The sequence below is a fragment of the Dama dama genome, chromosome 27, assembly GCF_033118175.1.
Source record: "Dama dama isolate Ldn47 chromosome 27, ASM3311817v1, whole genome shotgun sequence".
NCBI classification, from domain to species: Eukaryota; Metazoa; Chordata; class Mammalia; order Artiodactyla; family Cervidae; genus Dama; species Dama dama.
This window is the reverse complement of record NC_083707.1, coordinates 57,333,349-57,350,100: the sequence shown is the minus strand read 5'-3', so window position 1 is coordinate 57,350,100 and position 16,752 is coordinate 57,333,349. Positions and strand designations below refer to the sequence as shown.

At 51.7% G+C, this 16,752-nt stretch overlaps 1 protein-coding gene across 8 annotated transcripts in view; it reads right to left on the bottom strand.

The window, feature by feature from the left end:
* Window positions 1–4,589: 4,589 nt before the first annotated feature.
* The window catches only part of NEDD4L (NEDD4 like E3 ubiquitin protein ligase), a 365,586-nt gene continuing 353,423 nt past the window's right edge, over window positions 4,590–16,752 (bottom strand). For all 8 annotated transcript variants that reach the window (XM_061131038.1, XM_061131046.1, XM_061131041.1 and 5 more), the window contains 4 exons: window positions 16,505–16,612; window positions 15,133–15,229; window positions 14,194–14,266; window positions 4,590–9,289 (listed from right to left, as the gene is read on the bottom strand). In XM_061131038.1, the coding sequence (XP_060987021.1) occupies window positions 9,187–9,289; window positions 14,194–14,266; window positions 15,133–15,229; window positions 16,505–16,612 (381 nt within the window). In that variant the 3' untranslated portion in view covers window positions 4,590–9,186. The remainder of the gene's footprint in view (window positions 9,290–14,193; window positions 14,267–15,132; window positions 15,230–16,504; window positions 16,613–16,752) is intronic.

The following is a 16,752-nucleotide window of genomic DNA, read 5'->3' as shown; positions in this document are numbered from 1 at the left end:
CCGAACAACTAGAATTCGAAAGACAAATCCCAAACTCTCCACCAAAATAGTATTAAAGGATTTTAGTGATTAGCTTATGTTTATCCAACAGAAACACTTTTTTATAAATGTACATCCTGGCGCTTCATCAGATAGTTCCCGAGGGTAGAGAACCCAGCCCCCTAGTCTCCAGGTCTCTACAGCCCGTCACCTCTGTTGGACTAAGCGATGTTCGTGTTGCCCCTGGATCTGGAAAATGTAGGGCCCTTGCTTTTGAAGGTGGAGAGAGCTCTGTGCTGGGGCAGAGAGGCAGTGTGGTCCTGGGGCTGTCCCTGGAGAAGGCTGTCTTTGCAGGTAGGGGTTCCTTGTGTGGGGCCTCCCAGGTGGCTTGGGGGTGAAGAACCCGCCTGCCAATGCAGAAGATGCAGGAGACACGGGTTTGATCCCTGGGTCAGGAAGATCCCCTGGAGAAGGCCATGGCAACCCGCTCCAGTCTTCTTGCCTGGAGAATCCCATGGGCAGAGGAGCCTGGCGGGCTACAGTCCATGGGGCTGCAAAGAGTTGGACACGACTGAGTGACTAAACTGCAACCTCTCCGTGTATGTTGGACACTGTGGCTTGAAGCAGGGCCTTTGTCCTCAAAAGCCCTCATCCACTCAGCTTGCTGTGAGCTTCCCTGATAGCTCAGCTGGTAAAGAATCTGCCTGCAGGAGACCCTGGTTCAATTCCTGGGTTGGGAAGATGCCCTGGAGAAGGGAAAGGCTACCCACTCCAGTGTTCTGGCCTAGAGAATTCCATGGGTCCAAGGGGTTGCAAAGAGTTGGACACGACTGAATGACTTTCACACAGATGCCATCAGGTCAGTCTTTACTCCTGCTGGTTTGTCTAAGCCTCACCTTGGAGTTTGTAAAAACATCTAGAATGGGTCATGCATTTGGTGTGATCACTCATGTGCGTCTTAGTGTGAATGAGTGTCTGGGCTCTTCCCTCGGAGAGGAGGTTTGGTGCAGGGGTTGGAGGATGGGCCAGAGTGAGTGGCTGACGGGAGGCTTTGAGCCAAACCACCCGGGTTCAGATCTGTCCTCTGTAAGACTCTGGGCCGCCTGGTCTGATTCCTCGTGTGTAAGTTGGTGGTGACAATACCTACCTTATTAGACTGAGATTTACGGTGAGCAGTAGTACTGCTATCCCAAGAGAGGGAATCGGAGACTATGGAAGCTTGGCAAATGGCAGGAAGGCCACTCTCCGAAGGGGAGGCTCACTCTGCAAAGAGGTGCTGAAGGCTGCTTGTCCCCGACCCCATTTCCCAGCCTCCTTTGTGGTTAGCTGTGGCCGTGCGGCTGGGCAGGGGGTGGAGGGTGGTCTGTCCCTCTGGTTCTCATCCTCTTGCACAACCTTACACTGGCCGTCCCTCCCCCTGCCTGGGGGCTGCGGAGGGTCCTGAGACGGGCGATGGCTGGAGGGGCGTCTGGGACCAGCCCCTCACCTCCCAACCCTCGAGTTCACCGTGCAGACAGGAGGGCGTGCGCTGGGGTGGTGGCTATGCTTAGTCGCTCGCTCGTGTCTGACTCTGTGACCCTGGGGCCCGCCAGGCTCCTCTGTCCCTGGGATTCCCCAGGTACGGACACTGGGGTGCGTTGCCATGTCCTCCTCCAGGGGATCCTCCCAGATCAGGCATGGAACCTGTGTCTCCTGCTTGGCTGGGGGACTCTTCACCATCGAGCCGCCGGGAAGCCCACAGTTGTGCAGCGGCCCCGATTCCCACAAACATGCGCCCAGTGCTGCGGGGCCCCTACCCTGCTCAAGGGCTCCTCCTGCGTTTTGGGGAGGCTGCGGGGACACCTGGGGTGGCGGAGGGCTCTGGCCCCTGCCAGCAAGAGACGGTTTCCTGAGGATGTTGACCACGGCCTCTTCCTGGCTGGGACAATACTGCTTGAGGTAGACTGAAGCTACCTGGTGGTGGCTTTTACACCATCCTGGTGGCCCGGCTCGGAGGCAGGAGGCTGCCTGGGGTACCCCTGGCACCCGCCTGTGCTCTGGTCCTCTGCCCCCCACGGGCCCCCCTGCACTCTGCTCCACCGTGAGGGGTTTAAGAGTGAGACCAGCTTGATGTGTTTGCAAGGTTCCCTTGACAACCCAGGTTTCCCACCCAAAGTGGGATGCTGAGGGTCTGACTTTGACCCTGGGCCTGGCCTCGCCAGGGAGGGGTGGCCTTGAGGCTGAGGGTGGCTGCCCATTTCCAGCTAGGCATCGGTGGCCCTCCTCTCTCCCCCGGGCCTGGTGGCGAGTGGCCCCTCTGTGTAGACAAGCCGCTGGAGCGCAGAGACAGGGTCAGAGAGGTCGCACCAGCCCCCAGGGACCCACAGGGCAGCGCGAGAAGCTGATCGGCCCCTCCCTGGGGGTCTTCGGTTCCCACGGCCATCATCCTGGGTCTCTGCAGGGCTGCCCCCGAGGGCTAGTGAGGCCAACTGCACGGGGCACCCGGGGAGGAAGCAAGGGCAAGAACTGGGGAGTCACGCGGCCAAGGTCCTTCTGGATCAAACATTTGGCAATTGTGTGATTAAAGCGTGGTGAGCTCCGGGCACGCAGCAGTGCGGAATGGTCTGCCTTTAGCTGGTCTTGCTTTTCCGTCTGAACAAGGCCACGCAGGGCTGAAAACTGGTAACTTCATTCTGGGAAGTGTATGTAAAACTCCCACAGTGCGGGACTGCTTAGCAGTTGCCAGAATGTATGATTTCCCTTTAATCACAGCGAGACCTGCCTTTCCCTGGCTGCGGCTTTCCTTCCTGCACGACCCTCACCCCTTCCAAATGGGCCGTCTGCGAGTGAACTTCTCCCGCAGAGAAGGCCTTCCTCGAGCACTGGGCGAGGTGAGCGCAGGGCTCGTGGAGGACCTGTGTGCCCTCCCCTCCTGCCGTCAGGTCCCCGACTCCCTCTCTCCAAGGCTGTGTCTGTTCCTGCGGCCAGCGAGGCCCCGAGGCTGCAGAGCCGCAGGCGATGGTGCCCCGTGGACGTGTGGAGAGGCACCGAAGGGGTAAGTGGACCAGACATCCGGCCAAGGAGGGGACTCAGATAGAGCAGGCAGCTCAGGCTTCAAGATACATGCAGCAGGCGGACCCAGAGGGGCCAGGGTCTGCTGCTTTGAGCGCGGGGGCCAGGCTTGGGCTGGGACTTGAGGGAAGCCTCTGACCTGCTCTCTGAAGCCCTGGGTGTCCAGGGGGTCCCATCTCCGAGGGGAGATGCCACTTCGCTCGGAGGCAGGGGGCAGCCTCTCCACTGCTTTCCGGTCAAGCTCACCCTGTGACTTGCTGCCAGGATGGACTTGGGCTTCGTTGGGAAAGGGACGGAGGCACAGCCCGGGGTTGCAGGAAGGGGACAGGCTGATTTCGGGCCACTTGACCTGTTCCCCAGGCTGGCCTGTGGTCAGTCCTACAAAGGGAACCGTGGTTCTGCACTTCCTCAGTCCCCACCAGCAGGTGTCCCCCAGGCGGGCCCGGGATCCTGTAGTCCCCTGACGAAGGAGCCCGTCTGGGTCAATAAAAGCCTCCATCGTTTTGTTCTCCTGTCCAGTCCAAGTCCTCTGAACACTCAGAGACCCCGCAGTCCGGGTTCTCTGGGAGAGCGGTGTTGAGAGGCGCCGTCTTCCGGGTGGGGGCGCACCAAGGGGATGGGAAGTGGAATCTGCCCTCGTACGTCCAGGGGCCCCTCTGGATATGGTACCCAGGACCAGCCACAGTGATGAGAGAGAATTCCCGGATGCCCAGGCTTACCATCAGCTTTTACCAGGAGGCTTTCGAGTTTCAGGAGTGCCTAGGTCACCCTTGGACTTCAGAGCAGGGTACGCGTTTACTAACCCAGCAACAGTGTAAGTGATGTATGGTTTATTCCTCTATTTCATATAAACTCATCATGTGTGTTTCTCTCTGAGGATGGACACATACGAGTTCAGGGTGGCTCTATCCGCTGACATCTCCCCTGTGCGTTCCTCCGAGGCTGGAGGAGGCTGCAGGAACTCGGACGCCTACCGACGTCTTTCCAGCAGGACACAGCCTACTGCTAACTGAGAGAGACAAGGAGCAGGAGACCACGACGAAATTACTTCCTGCTTGGATGCTACCTCCTGGCAGTCTCTGAGGGCACAAGTTAAGGCCATCAAGAGGTAAGGAAAAGGAGCAAAATTTGAGGAGACTACCTGTTTTATCAGGGAATTGACATGAGGTCTGGATTTTCTTTCTGAGAACCATCTTAGGCTTCATTACTGAGTCTTATTAACGGACATAAATTGAGGGTTAGTTGGACGAAAACCAGAGATGAAATATGCCTTTCCAGTCATGGACTTTATATTACCACTTGGGTAATCCATCAAGTCGTTAATTCTTAAATAAAAGACAGATGGATAAGAATAGAGGTACATCCCATTAAGCTCAACCCATGTGTTCTGAGAAGTCTTTAATGTTTCTAAAGATATGGAACTTCTAGGGAGATGAAGGAAATGAGCATACTATCTACAAAGTTGCAGGCATTTGAATATCACCCCCCAAACAATTAAGACAATGCATTCATGAAGAAGCTTTAAAACAGACAACCTATAATACTTGATGTAGAAAAAGTTCCAGCTTCCACAATCCTTTATTAAATATTTGACAAGTCGCATCACGTCTTTACAATGACTTCATTTTGTCACATTACTCTTTTGTTAAGTCAGGAAAACAATCCACAATTTCTCTTTAGGTCTCTCAAGAAAAACGAAAAGCAAAAGGAATTTGTTCTTCAACAAAACGTTTTTTACCTGTATCAAATTCAACTGTATTTTAAACCTATTCTGATTGTGAAAATGAGCAGTTAGCCAGAAGATGTCTTTTAAAAAATTTCCAAGTTGTTTGGTTTTTAATCACTGTATCAAATAGTACTTGGCTTTGTATTAGAGGTGAGGTTATAATAAAAAGTTACGAAACATTGAGAATTCATTTGGAATGCTTGAAACTTTTCACCTTAAAAGTCACTGTTTTTTTCATGTTTTGTGTGATAATAGATGCTGAATTAAGAGATAACAGCATATTCTATCATCATCTCCCTTGGGTTCTCTGAGGGTCAGAATTCTCAGGACACAGCTTGGAGGAAACTGTAGCAGGGACTAACCTCTCACTCCCATTTGAAACCAGATTCCTCAAGGTAGGCGCAAATGCTATACAAATATATACAGATATATTTGGACAGCAGATGTTCGTATATATATTACATACATAGTAGTGAAGGACGAACAGTTATGCAAAGTTAACATGAAGGAAACCGTGACAATCCAGGTGAAATTAGTCTGAGGGAGAGGGGCAAAGTGGCTTCTTTAGGAACACAGCTGTCTGTGGACACAGGTCATGGTCATGAGGCTTACGATGCACTGATACAGGTTGAGAAGGTTGTACACAGAGGTCTGTCACCAGCGCCGTGAGGGTCTACTGTTACACATACAAACACAAAACCAACCAATGAAGAGACATGCTTCCTAAACATGCATTGCTCTGCACATAACACCTTTAACGAAGGGGGGGAGAGGTCTAAACGAGAGGTTTTCTCGGACGATTCTGTACCAACAGAAAGCTCTCCTTTCCTATGAAACGTACAAGCTCACATCCTAACGCTACAGCTTTGTCTCCAAGACACTGAAAACGCTCTGGGGACGGGGGGCGGGGGTGTGTGAATGCAAATGTAGATACACGGTTCGTTAAGGCTTCGATAAATTAAAAAAAAAAAAAAAAAAGTGGTCCAAAGTATGTCACATTTTTCTTCCCAGTTGTAAAATCTAAAGTACAAAGTGGAGTTTATTAAGCATTATTTTAAAAAACACATCTTGGACCTAAAATCGGCAGTTTTGACTTACCAGGATGCACCCCAAAGTCTAAGAGGTAGAGCGGGACCTCCTGGGGCGGGGCAGGCGGGTCCCTGCGTGGCTTCGCCCCCTGCTGGCAGGGCAGGAGTCGACACCGGGGTCCGCCAGGGCTGGGGGGCCAGCGTGAGGAGGCAAGAGGGGCCTAGCGCACGGCTGGGCGGGGCGTGAGGACTGGTTAACCCAGGCGCGCTCTCTACGGATCCTGACATTTCAGAGGCGAGATCCAAGACTTAGAAAAACAGCTGAGTCACGTGAGAACAGTAACTGTGAGGACAAGGAGTAGTTTGCCGCACGCTAGCTCGGTTTTCAGGGGAGCCAGTTTGGACCTGGCGAGGTCACACGGCAGCTGTCCATGCTGTCTGTCGAACAGTGTGAGATGCAGAAAGCAGTTCAAATACTTTGCAAACCATTCTTCTCAGAATCTGTGCCTGCATCCTTATGTGGGAGGAACAAACCATGTCAGGTTGCTTGAAGCATTTGTCATCTGGCCTTAGGGAGTATCTGGTGGGAGCTACCAAAGCGCCTTGGTAAGTAAAGGGACGTGTTTCAGGAAAAAGGAAAAGAGCACTGAGACCCACGCCTCGCCGTTTCCCGTTGCAGAGGCGGCGGGTGCAAGAGCAGGCCCTGCCTGGAGCCAATCCCTCCCCAGATTCACCGTTAGGCCGACAAGAGGGGGACTAGAGACACGCAGGGCTTTTACAGGTGACTGGGTTAGCTGATGTTTAAAAACCTTTCAACCACATGCAATATGCAAATTCTGGAACTGACTTCTTAAACCTCATGGCTAAATGGCTCCTAACGGCTCTTTTCCAGGGGCCTAGAGAAGCTGGATTCCGGTCATTTCTAAAAAGGCATCACTGTTGAGAGATCCAGGGGCGGCGACAGCGTCTTCCACCCCCAGGTGTGCTCAGCGGGGTGGGCAGAGGCCCTCTGCTCTTCCTTACTGCCTCCTGAGAGTACAGTGTGACAGGGGTGGACAGCGGTCGTCACGATCAAGAGAAAACAAGGTACGTGACTGTTTTAGACGCAGACTGAAACCCTGAGGGTGCCTGCGAACTGGGGAAGCTTATTTGGATTCAAGGAAGCCAAAACCCCCAAACAAACTCTAAACCCAGCACTTCTGAGCTGTCACTGAAATCAGATAATAAGGAAGAGATGAACTGAAGTGTCATTCCCAATTACCGCCTTCCAAGTACTCATGGGGGTCTATTTCAATAATTCTTATCTGTTCTTGGCACAGAAATGATCTTAGAATGGGTTTTCTTTCATATTTTCAGTACTTTGCCTAATTTGCATTCAGTGAACATTCTGATTTAAGAATTTATGAAATGACAGAAGAATTCCAGTTCTTCGACAGGGATTGTTGGATTTCTTCCCTATAATTGCACACTTATGAAGCCCATCCCAGCACACTGCTCTCCCAGGCTTTGACATGAATCATAAAAAGCAAGCCAAGGGGCCAAGAGGAGGAGACACTCGTTATATCAACTGAAGGGACAAAATCCCACCAAGAGGTAAAAATAATGAGCAATATTGTTTTTCTAATTACTCAACATCTAGGTTTTCTGATCACTATGGGATTTTTAAAAATCACTGTGAAAGGGAACAACCCTCAACTCTGTAGAACTCCACCTTCTTTTAGATGCCAAGGGCTCTGCAGCCTCTTTAAACAACTCAACCACAAACATTCGTGGCTTCCCACAAGCCACCCGGAAGATCCTAAACGGAGGCCCTGAAACCACAGTTTTTTGGGTCTCATCTATGACTGGCAAGTGATATATCCAGTTTCTCTGGACGGCCACCGGAGGGTTTAGGACAACACAGGTTAAGGAGGACAGAAGGGTTTGCCAGACCCCCTGGCCCTGCCTCAGGCGTCCTTTCAGAACACAGTTCTGCAACAAGGCCTCACAAGTGGCCAAGAACCTAAATCCCGCAGAGGCCTCCACCCCCGGCAGGGTCAGCTGGAGAGCCAGAGGTCAGGGCGTCAAATCAAGTCTTCTCCGCCCTTTTAATCTAGCACGTGATGGACACAGCTCGGGCAGAGCATGGTATGGAAGCATGCAACAGGTCACTGGGAACGAAACCCGGTTAGATTAAGTGTCTAGTAATCTTTGCAGTGGAGTAGAAATCACAGAACGCTTGGTGAGGACAGGTCTCTAGGCTCAGCTTTACAGCCAGGGTTTAGACACCAGCAGCCAGATTCACAATCAATAGATATTGCACCGGAAGGGTGTGTGCAGAGAGAAGAAATCACATTCAATGCTTATGATTAAAGAAAAAAAAAGAAAACCAGATATGACCTCCACGTAGTACATAAAGTGCCTTCAGGATTGGTGCAGTTAGAACAAAAGTTGCGTATTCAGCTACCGCTAGCAAACGCATACAAACAGAAGACTCTACAGGTCTGCTTTCCACAGTTTTGAATCACTCGGTGCCAAGTTCCACTCAAGTGTCTCTACTACAACAGCAAGGAGGAAAATACAATAGGAGGACTGTACAGCATTGGGAAGGGTTAAGTAGCTTCTCTTACGAGAAGTGATAGTCCAACCCTGCCTCAAAAGTGCTCCAGCACACGTAATCACTTCTAAGGAATAATGGTGTGATTCCTTCAAGTCAACACAAATTTTGTCATGCTATGTTACAATTCTCTCAGTCTGCAGCTATTACACTGAATTTGAACAAAAAAACGTAATATCCAGTTCTCATTCTGAGCATGGAAAAAAATGTCATGATGCCTGATGTTAGAGTATTTGTCTGCAGAAGGTTTTTGGACAGAAGTCAGTCTTCCATAGCTAATCCGGTAGGGGGTGGGGCTTTCCAAGTACTTTAAAAATAAAAACATCACCAACATTAAACCTGGTATGAAGTTCAAATACAAAAAAAAAAAAGCTCACTTTTCCAAGTACATGAGACATCTTTAATTGTAGTGAAATAAAATCTGCAAATCGGTCTAAATCATTTTAAAAAGTAAACATGAGTTGTAATACTATACCTGTAGAGTGATTAATTCCATTCGCTGTCATTATAAAGTATGGAAAATATTTATTAAGGGCTTGGCCTACAGAGGCACAACATAAATAGAATAAGTCCTCCTGAAATGTAACCAGTATACACATCAACCAGCTGGAAATTGGTGGGAAATGCAGGAACGCGGCCTGGGACGGGGCCTCCCTGTGGGCCGTGGGCAAGTCGGGGGCAGGGGCTCCGCTCCGGGACCCCTCGCCGCGTTGCTCTCTGCCAGCGTCTCTGCAGAGTCTGTCAGGCAAATGCAAAAGTGCAAGCAGGACTTGCTCGAAGAACAACCGCCCCGAGGCAGGGGGCGCTTAATCTACCCCCTCGAATCCTTGGGCATTTTCCACAGCCATGAGAAGCTTCTCCCGTAAATCTTCAAAGGTTTCATACGGAGGTAAGTCAAGGCGATTAAAGCTGCAAAAGCAACAACAAAGCAGAAGTAAGGAGCCAGCATCTCTACGAGTGTCGCACCTGCGTCTCCTCGATTCGGCCTAAGAGGACACTTGGTGTTTCAGCAAGAGGACTGTGAAAGCCTCAGCACAAAAAATATAATCCAGTGATGACCCTGCCCACACCTGCAGGGGATGAAAAGAGAATTTTCGAATCGTCTGTGAAACCTCCCTACTACAGTTGGACGTGGATCCTAGAAACCCACGCTGGGAAGGGACACAGGACAGGCAAGGTAACTGACGCACACGCCGAGGCTTCAAAACTATCAAAACTTTCTGCAGCAGGACGAACGGAGCTGTCTGACACTATTTTAGGAAGTCCGCGCTTCTGCACGCAGCGCCTCTGTTTTCCACACAGCCCCTCTGAGCAGGTGTCTCCTCGTTTTGCAGATGCGGGTCCTGCAGCCGGGCGGCAGGTCGCCGTGTCCCAGCCTCAGCCCTGACAGCACCGCAGACCTGAGACCAGAACCCAGGCTCCCGTGGCTCTGGGAACCCGACGCAGAGTGACACTCTCCCCTGAGTCAGGCAAGTCACTGGCGTGCGGCGTGAAGAGCTGCATTTACCCAAAGCCCCTACATAGCTGGAGGCTTTGGCTGGGGTGGCACAAGTCACCCTGGTGACACGGAGACCTCCAGATACACGTGGCCTCTGTGAGCAACGATTATACGTGTTCCCAGGGTTGAGTTCAAATCCTGCCTCTGCCAGCTGCCAGCCGTGTGACCTCAGGCGAGTCACTTCCCTCTCTGTCGGCTCTTCCGTGAAATGGGGCGACCGCTGCAGGGTCAGGTGCTGGGAGCATCAGGTCACACACATAAAGGGGTCTGGCACACAGCACGTGCCCACGGGCAGCCCACACTGTCACCACTCGCCCACCGGGCACTCCCCCCGACGCCCCAGGCACAAGGGAGCCCCAGACACCAGGCAGGCGGGCTGCTGGCCTCTGTCGTGACGATGGCCACACATGCTTGAGGCTTGTCTGCACATGTGTGTGCATGTGCACACACACGTGCACGCCTTAGCTCATTATGCTTTCATAAGCTAACATTCGTGGAGCATTTGCCCTGCGCCAGCGCTGTTAGTGGTGAGCGAGTGAAAGTCGCTCAGTCGTGTCTGACTCTTTGCGACCCCGTGGACTATACAGTCCATGGAATTCTCCAGGCCAGGATCCTGGAGTGGGTAGCCTTTCCCTTCTGCAGGGCATCTTCCCCACCCAGGGACTGAACCTGGGTCTCCTGCGTTGCAGACAGATTCTTAACCAGCTGAGCCACTGGGGTGCTACTCCTCCATCACCTCAGCAAATCCCAGCACCCACCTGTAAGGTAGGTAATGCTGCATCCCTACTTATAGAGGAATCCAAGGCACAAAGAGGTTAGGGAAGTTGCCCCAAATCACCCAGTAAGTGGCAGAGTCCGGATTCAGCCCCAGGTTGGCTCCAAGGCCTGGATGCAGTCAGGCTGCCTCAGCGTCTAGAACTGCCGCTCTGGGCACTGGCATAGGTTTCCGAGGACGAGCAGAGCGCCGTCCTGCGTTTTAAAGCCAATGACTGTCAGCAGCAGTGAGACCCGGACGTGTGAGCGGGGCAGGCCCTTTAACAACCGCTGAGTGTCTGATGAGATGCACTGAGCCCTGAGGTTTTCTGACATCAAAGTACACGGCAGAGAAGAGCTGCGCTTCTCAAACCAGAGCTTAGACTCAGGGATCCAGAAAGATTAAGAGGAAAAGAAGTTTTCAGTGTTTGGTTTTCACCGTGATAATGACCTCAAAATGTCATTTCACCAGCGACAAAGACAGAACCCCACTCTGCAGCTACACTTAAAAGAGCCTTTTCCCAGGAGGCAGCTGTTGTCTTGATTTTAAGCTGGTATTTCACAGCCCAGGGCCTGCAATCCTGTGGGGCTTCAAGAATCTGTGGCCATTTTAAAGAAGGCCCATACATTATTCAAGCTTGAGAAATACTGGAATGATGGGGGGTGAGAGAGAAGCGAGTCGGGGAGCGTGAAGAGCTGAGGTTGGGATGTTGTCAGCTCTCGAGGTGTCAGCTCCTCCACTGCTAAGAAGAGGGGAGTCATCGGACCCGCCACTTAGGACTGCTGGGACAGGGACGCCGGTTAACACACGCGGCGCTTGTCAGGGCGATGCCTGGAGCACAGTAAGTGCTCACTGAGCGTCACCATTACTTCTGATGTCACAGGTCTGGCTCTGGCCTGCCACCAACCAACTGCGTGACCTCCTTACCCTCAGGGGCCTCAGCCTTGTCTTGCGGAAGATGTGTGGGCTGAAGGAGATTATTTTTAGGTGGGTCTGTGCTGCTTAGTAAAGAGGAATTTTAAATATATGAGCAGTGACCTTTGATAGAACAAAGGAATGAAGCCGCTTCATGTTAGATACTCCACAATTATATGTGAAAGAACCAGCTCCGCTAAGCCCTCCCTCTCCTAGGAAATCAGGTTTTAATCTTGAAGTTTCATTGTGTATTTTATATTTTCATCAAACATGGAAGAGATTAAACACACATATGGCTAGATTTTATTTAGCCACAACTACACTCAAGGAGATCCAACCAGTCCATCCTAAAGGAGATGAGTCCTGGGTGTTCATTGGAAGGACTGATGCTGAGGCTGAAACTCCAGTACTTTGGCCACCTCATGCGAAGAGCTGACTCATTGGAAAAGACCCTGATGCTGGGAGGGATTGGGGGCAGGAGGAGAAGGGGACGACAGAGGATGAGATGGCTGGATGGCATCACCAACCCAATGGACATGGGTTTGAGTAAACTCCGGGAGTTGGACAGGGAGGCCTGGCGTGCTGCAAATCATGGGGTTGCAAAGAATCGGACACCACTGAGCGACTGATGGTCATCGCGGTGAAGTTTGTTCACAGCGAACAAAGAATGAAGCATGGTCATTGTGTTTCTATGTTTCAGCAGAAGCCGGGGCTGGCTGGGAGGAGAGCCACAGCAGAGAAAAAAGAGGAAGTCCCATGCGGCCAGCCAGGGGGCTTCTGCAGAGCTAGTGCTCTCCTCGGGGCCTGGGGAGAGTGGCCTGGGAAAAGGCCCCGGACGCTCTCCTCCTGGGACACTCCACGAGCAGCGGGGCTTCGCTGCAAGCTGGTGGGGCTGCCTTCCTCCTGGGGGTTGGCCTCTGTCCTTCCTGAAGACGAGCAGCGATTCTAAACCCTGGCTGTCCTTGCCAACCACCGGGTGGCTCTGCAATCCCACAGCCCCAGTCATAACAGACCAACTGGGTCAAAACCTCCGCAAGTGGGACCCTGGGGCCGGTGTTTGTATTTAATGCTTTCTAGGGGGTTCCAACGTCCAGCCAAGGTCGAGAGACACCGAGTCAGGGCCTTGTCTGGGTGTATTTTAGTGGTGGCCCAGCACACTGACTCAGAAGAAGTGTTCAACGGCAAGATATCTGTCTGTGGGTCAACAGTAGGATGTGGGATGAGTGCTCAATTACTTGGTTTCTCCTTGAAGAGTCTGGAAAGAAAAGGAACCATATTCCCATGGCAGCAGCTTAACTATAGCGGTCAGCGTGGAGATGCTAATTCAGGCAGCCCTGACTCCAAGTCCTGAGATTTGGGAGCCTGTGAACTCCGAGACCACGAGCAAGCTTGCCAAGAACCCACAGGGACGCTGCCGTCAAGGTGCAGGGCCTGCCCCACACGAGATGGCCGCGCCCAGTGACGCTGCTGTGACTCCTCCTCGAGGCCGGGAGCTCGCTCCCCATCCCGACGGTCCTGGGGCTCAGCTCAGCGCTGGCAGCCTTTCAGATGAAGACTACTGAGCCCAGAAAACTACACTGGATTCTGAAACTGTTTGGAATAAAAGCTCCAAATGGCCAAAACATTCTCCCCGGAGAATAAAGGCAGACGGTCAGGGACACCGACTGCTCTGGGGATCGGCCAGCTGCAGCAAGAGTCAGCCTGCTCTCCTGGCGCTGACAGGCAGGGACCACATCCATCCCACTTGGAGTTCTCGGAATGGTACAAACAGTGGGGAGAACGTGCTTTCCGGCAAGGCGACGGAATCAAAGAGAAGCAAAAAAACCTTCCACAGCCCATCTCCCACACATGCACCTGAATGAGACCTTCCTCCGAGTTGTGCCAGGCAGCCCAGGACGGCCCGGCGACTCTGGAAGCCCAGGCTTCTCGTGGGGAAGGAGGCCGGGGGGCTGACCATCCATAGGACCCCCTCCACCTACGTCCTATGAGTAAGAAACCAAAGCCTCGGCAGGGGAAACCAACCCGGGGGACCCGGGAGCCGGATTGAAGGCTCCTGAGGTCCTCCTCCTCCCACCCCGTTCCCTGGAGGGCTTCTGAGTGCCACTGCACTGAGCCTCCCTGGGGCAGGGGTCCTTGGTCGGACCTGTGACCCCCCCCCCCCGTCACAATCACATTACTAAATCCCAGAGATTCATGGGTTCTGGATGGCCATGGAAAGTCTTTTAAAGACCCTGTTTCTCCAAGGAATCTCATTCCTGGTTCTAAACCAATTTAAGGCTGGAATAAGAACGCAGTCTGCTCAGAGGCTGGCTGCTGCCACAGCCATGTAGGGAGATGATACAGTAAAATCTCTGCTTCCCAGAATATTTAAGGAAAGAGGGGGACTGGAGGAGGAACGCCCCACGGGAAGCAGGAAGGAGGGATTTAACCCTTCATTATCAAACATACCGGCCCTCTCAACACATGGTTCAGCTTCATCAGCACCAGCGATGATGATACCTCTACCTGCATGACTGACATTTCCCACTCTAAGTGCTCAGTGGGCAGGGAGCACAGCATGCTTGCCTCTCGCCCAGTGTTATCCACAACTAAGCTTTGAAAAAACAAGCCTGTCTGCCGACAGCTGTGTGGTTTTCCGTCACTCACCACGTGTGAGCTCTGGGCAGTTTTTCAGGACTTCCCCATTGCTCTATTGTAAACAGCTGAGGACCATTGGAACCTAGAGAAAAGAAAAAGAGAACACAACGCTGAGTGCTCAAGGCAAGACGGAGGAGGGGCAGGCAAGGCGTGCCTGGGGTGAGCCCGGGGACCCCTTCTGCATCTGTGACATCACAGTGTATAAAACAGGGGCAGCCACGGTGCTGCACCACCCCAAACCTCAGACCCAGACTCGCGTCACCATCAGGACGGAACCGCGCCACGCTGAACAGAGCAGAGACAACATGGGATGGGTGGAAGCTGCAGCCTTTCAGCCCAGCCCTGCAAACTTAAATTTAAAACTACTTCTGGGTGGGTGGGGTGGAAACCTGAAATATCGTGACTTTTAATATGCAGAGCAGAAAGTAATTTTTTTAATCTACAGGAAGCGCTAAAAGAATTCTGCCTTGTGGAGGGGTGCAGTTTTTTAATGTTCAGCTTACAACCACATGGATGATTCTGCAAAATCTAGTTGTTTTGGAAGATGTACCAGAAAAAAGAGAAGACCAAACTTATGGTTCTCTGTACAAAAACAAAAAGTAAAAACAGTCCCCTGCTTTTATACAGAGGTAACTACACAAACAGGAGGAGAAGGGGGCCACAGAGGATGAGATGGTTGGATGGCATCACCGACTCACTGGACATGAGTTTGAGTAAACTCCAGGGGGGGCCTGGCGTGCTGCAGTCCATGGGGTCGCAGAGAGTCGGACATAACTGAGCACTTAAGAGCAGCTGAGGGGGGCAGCATGTGGCCGCACCCTTCATGTGGTGGGTCTACTGCGTCCAGACAAAACCCCCGCGGCTGGGGGCAGTCTTCTGGAGCACAGCACATGCCTGGTACATAGCATGGGGTGAGGGGAGGACAAGACCCCCTGGTATCCTACTCACCATAAAGCTCAGCAAATCCGTTCATAGGTACTCGGGACGTCCCCGTGACAAACTGCAGTAACCGGATGCGCTTCTCGGCGTCCATCAGCAGCACAGCCTGCGGACGGGGGCAGAGGTCACCATGCGCCACTGGACGCGCAACGCGGACCGGCAAACTGTCATCCCGCGTGCACTGCGGCGGAAGTCCTAGACCGTCTTACACCCGGACAGGGTAAGGCCGGGGTGCATTTTTTTTAATGGCCACGACACTGGCCTCTGTAATCTCAGAGACTGAGGGATCACAATGTCACTTTCTTCATGTGCCCACTGGTAAAAAATAAGTGGTTTTTTAAAAAAGAGGCAAACTCCTTGACAGCACTGAGCTCATGTTTCTGTTTGTGAGGCTTGCTGGTCCACTCGAGTCAATCAGAAACACACACGATCCTGGGGTTGACGCTTTTCAAACTGTGTGTTTCCGACTGGCTCGAGAGGGGAACCCAGCTTATGAGGCAGGATTTCTGACTGTAGAGAAATTCTCTAAAGATAACATTTTAGAAAAAGAAAAACGGAAGCCAGGCTAGGCCTCTGAAATTACCGGTGTATCTTACTTATCTGAATTATTCTAAGAATCTAGTTGGCTTCACTGGTAAAGTCACTTGAACTGATACTTAAAAAAAAAAAAAATTCAAAATCAAAGCTGAGTGAGACCTGGACTAAGATTTTAGGATTTGATGATTCTGCTTTCTTCCTTTTCTCTATACTTCTCTGCCGCACTTGAAATCTTATTAGTAACAGATACTTAGAAATTAAGACAATTCAAACAGATTTCTTATTTCTATAAGTAAATAACCAGTGCTCTTCCCCCTGGAACTGTTCTTTCAAAGTCAGTTTATACTCTCTTCTTCAGGCCTGCTGTCTCACTTCTCTCCTAAAATGAACAGGATACAAACACTGGCCTTTAGAGAGTGAATCAGATTTCATTTGCATCTCTGATTGAAAGATGTAAACATCAAAATGGTTGTTGTAATTCACAAAAAAAGTTGAGAAAATGGTTTTTCAAACCAAAATGGCATCTTGGAAAAGGCAGCCCCAAAGCATGTATTTGTCCTGAGAAGCCTTTCATTCTTATTCATACTCTGGAGGACTCGTTCCAATTCTTGAATCCAGCTATCTGCTTTTTAGGGTCATCCTACTCAAGGGTTTCCTCAAACAAAAGCACTGGAGTAGGTGACCGAGGAAGACAGCGTGGCTTACTCAGGACAAGTGAGGACAGGCGTCCACCACGGTCACACAGAAGCAGCGGGAAGGGCTCCGTCGGGCTCAGCAGGCCTCTTCCCTCCCCAGCAGGCCACGGACCTTGGAAGGCAGCACAGGCCCTGGGCCCCAGACTTACCTTCCAGAACCACTGGATCACGGGGTGGTTCGGGCAGTAGCCGTTCTTGTAAATAGAATGTTGTCGCCAGTCGTTCACATCCACATCGCCAAGGCCGCACATCAGCAACTGGAGGAGACAGACCAGAGGTGAACAGGGTGTATCGTGAAAGCCCAAGAAATGCACACGGAGAAAAGGCCTCCTCTCAACGCCAGCATCGCGTTACATGCAAAGCCAGACGAGCCAGTGAACTGGAAGGACGGATGAAG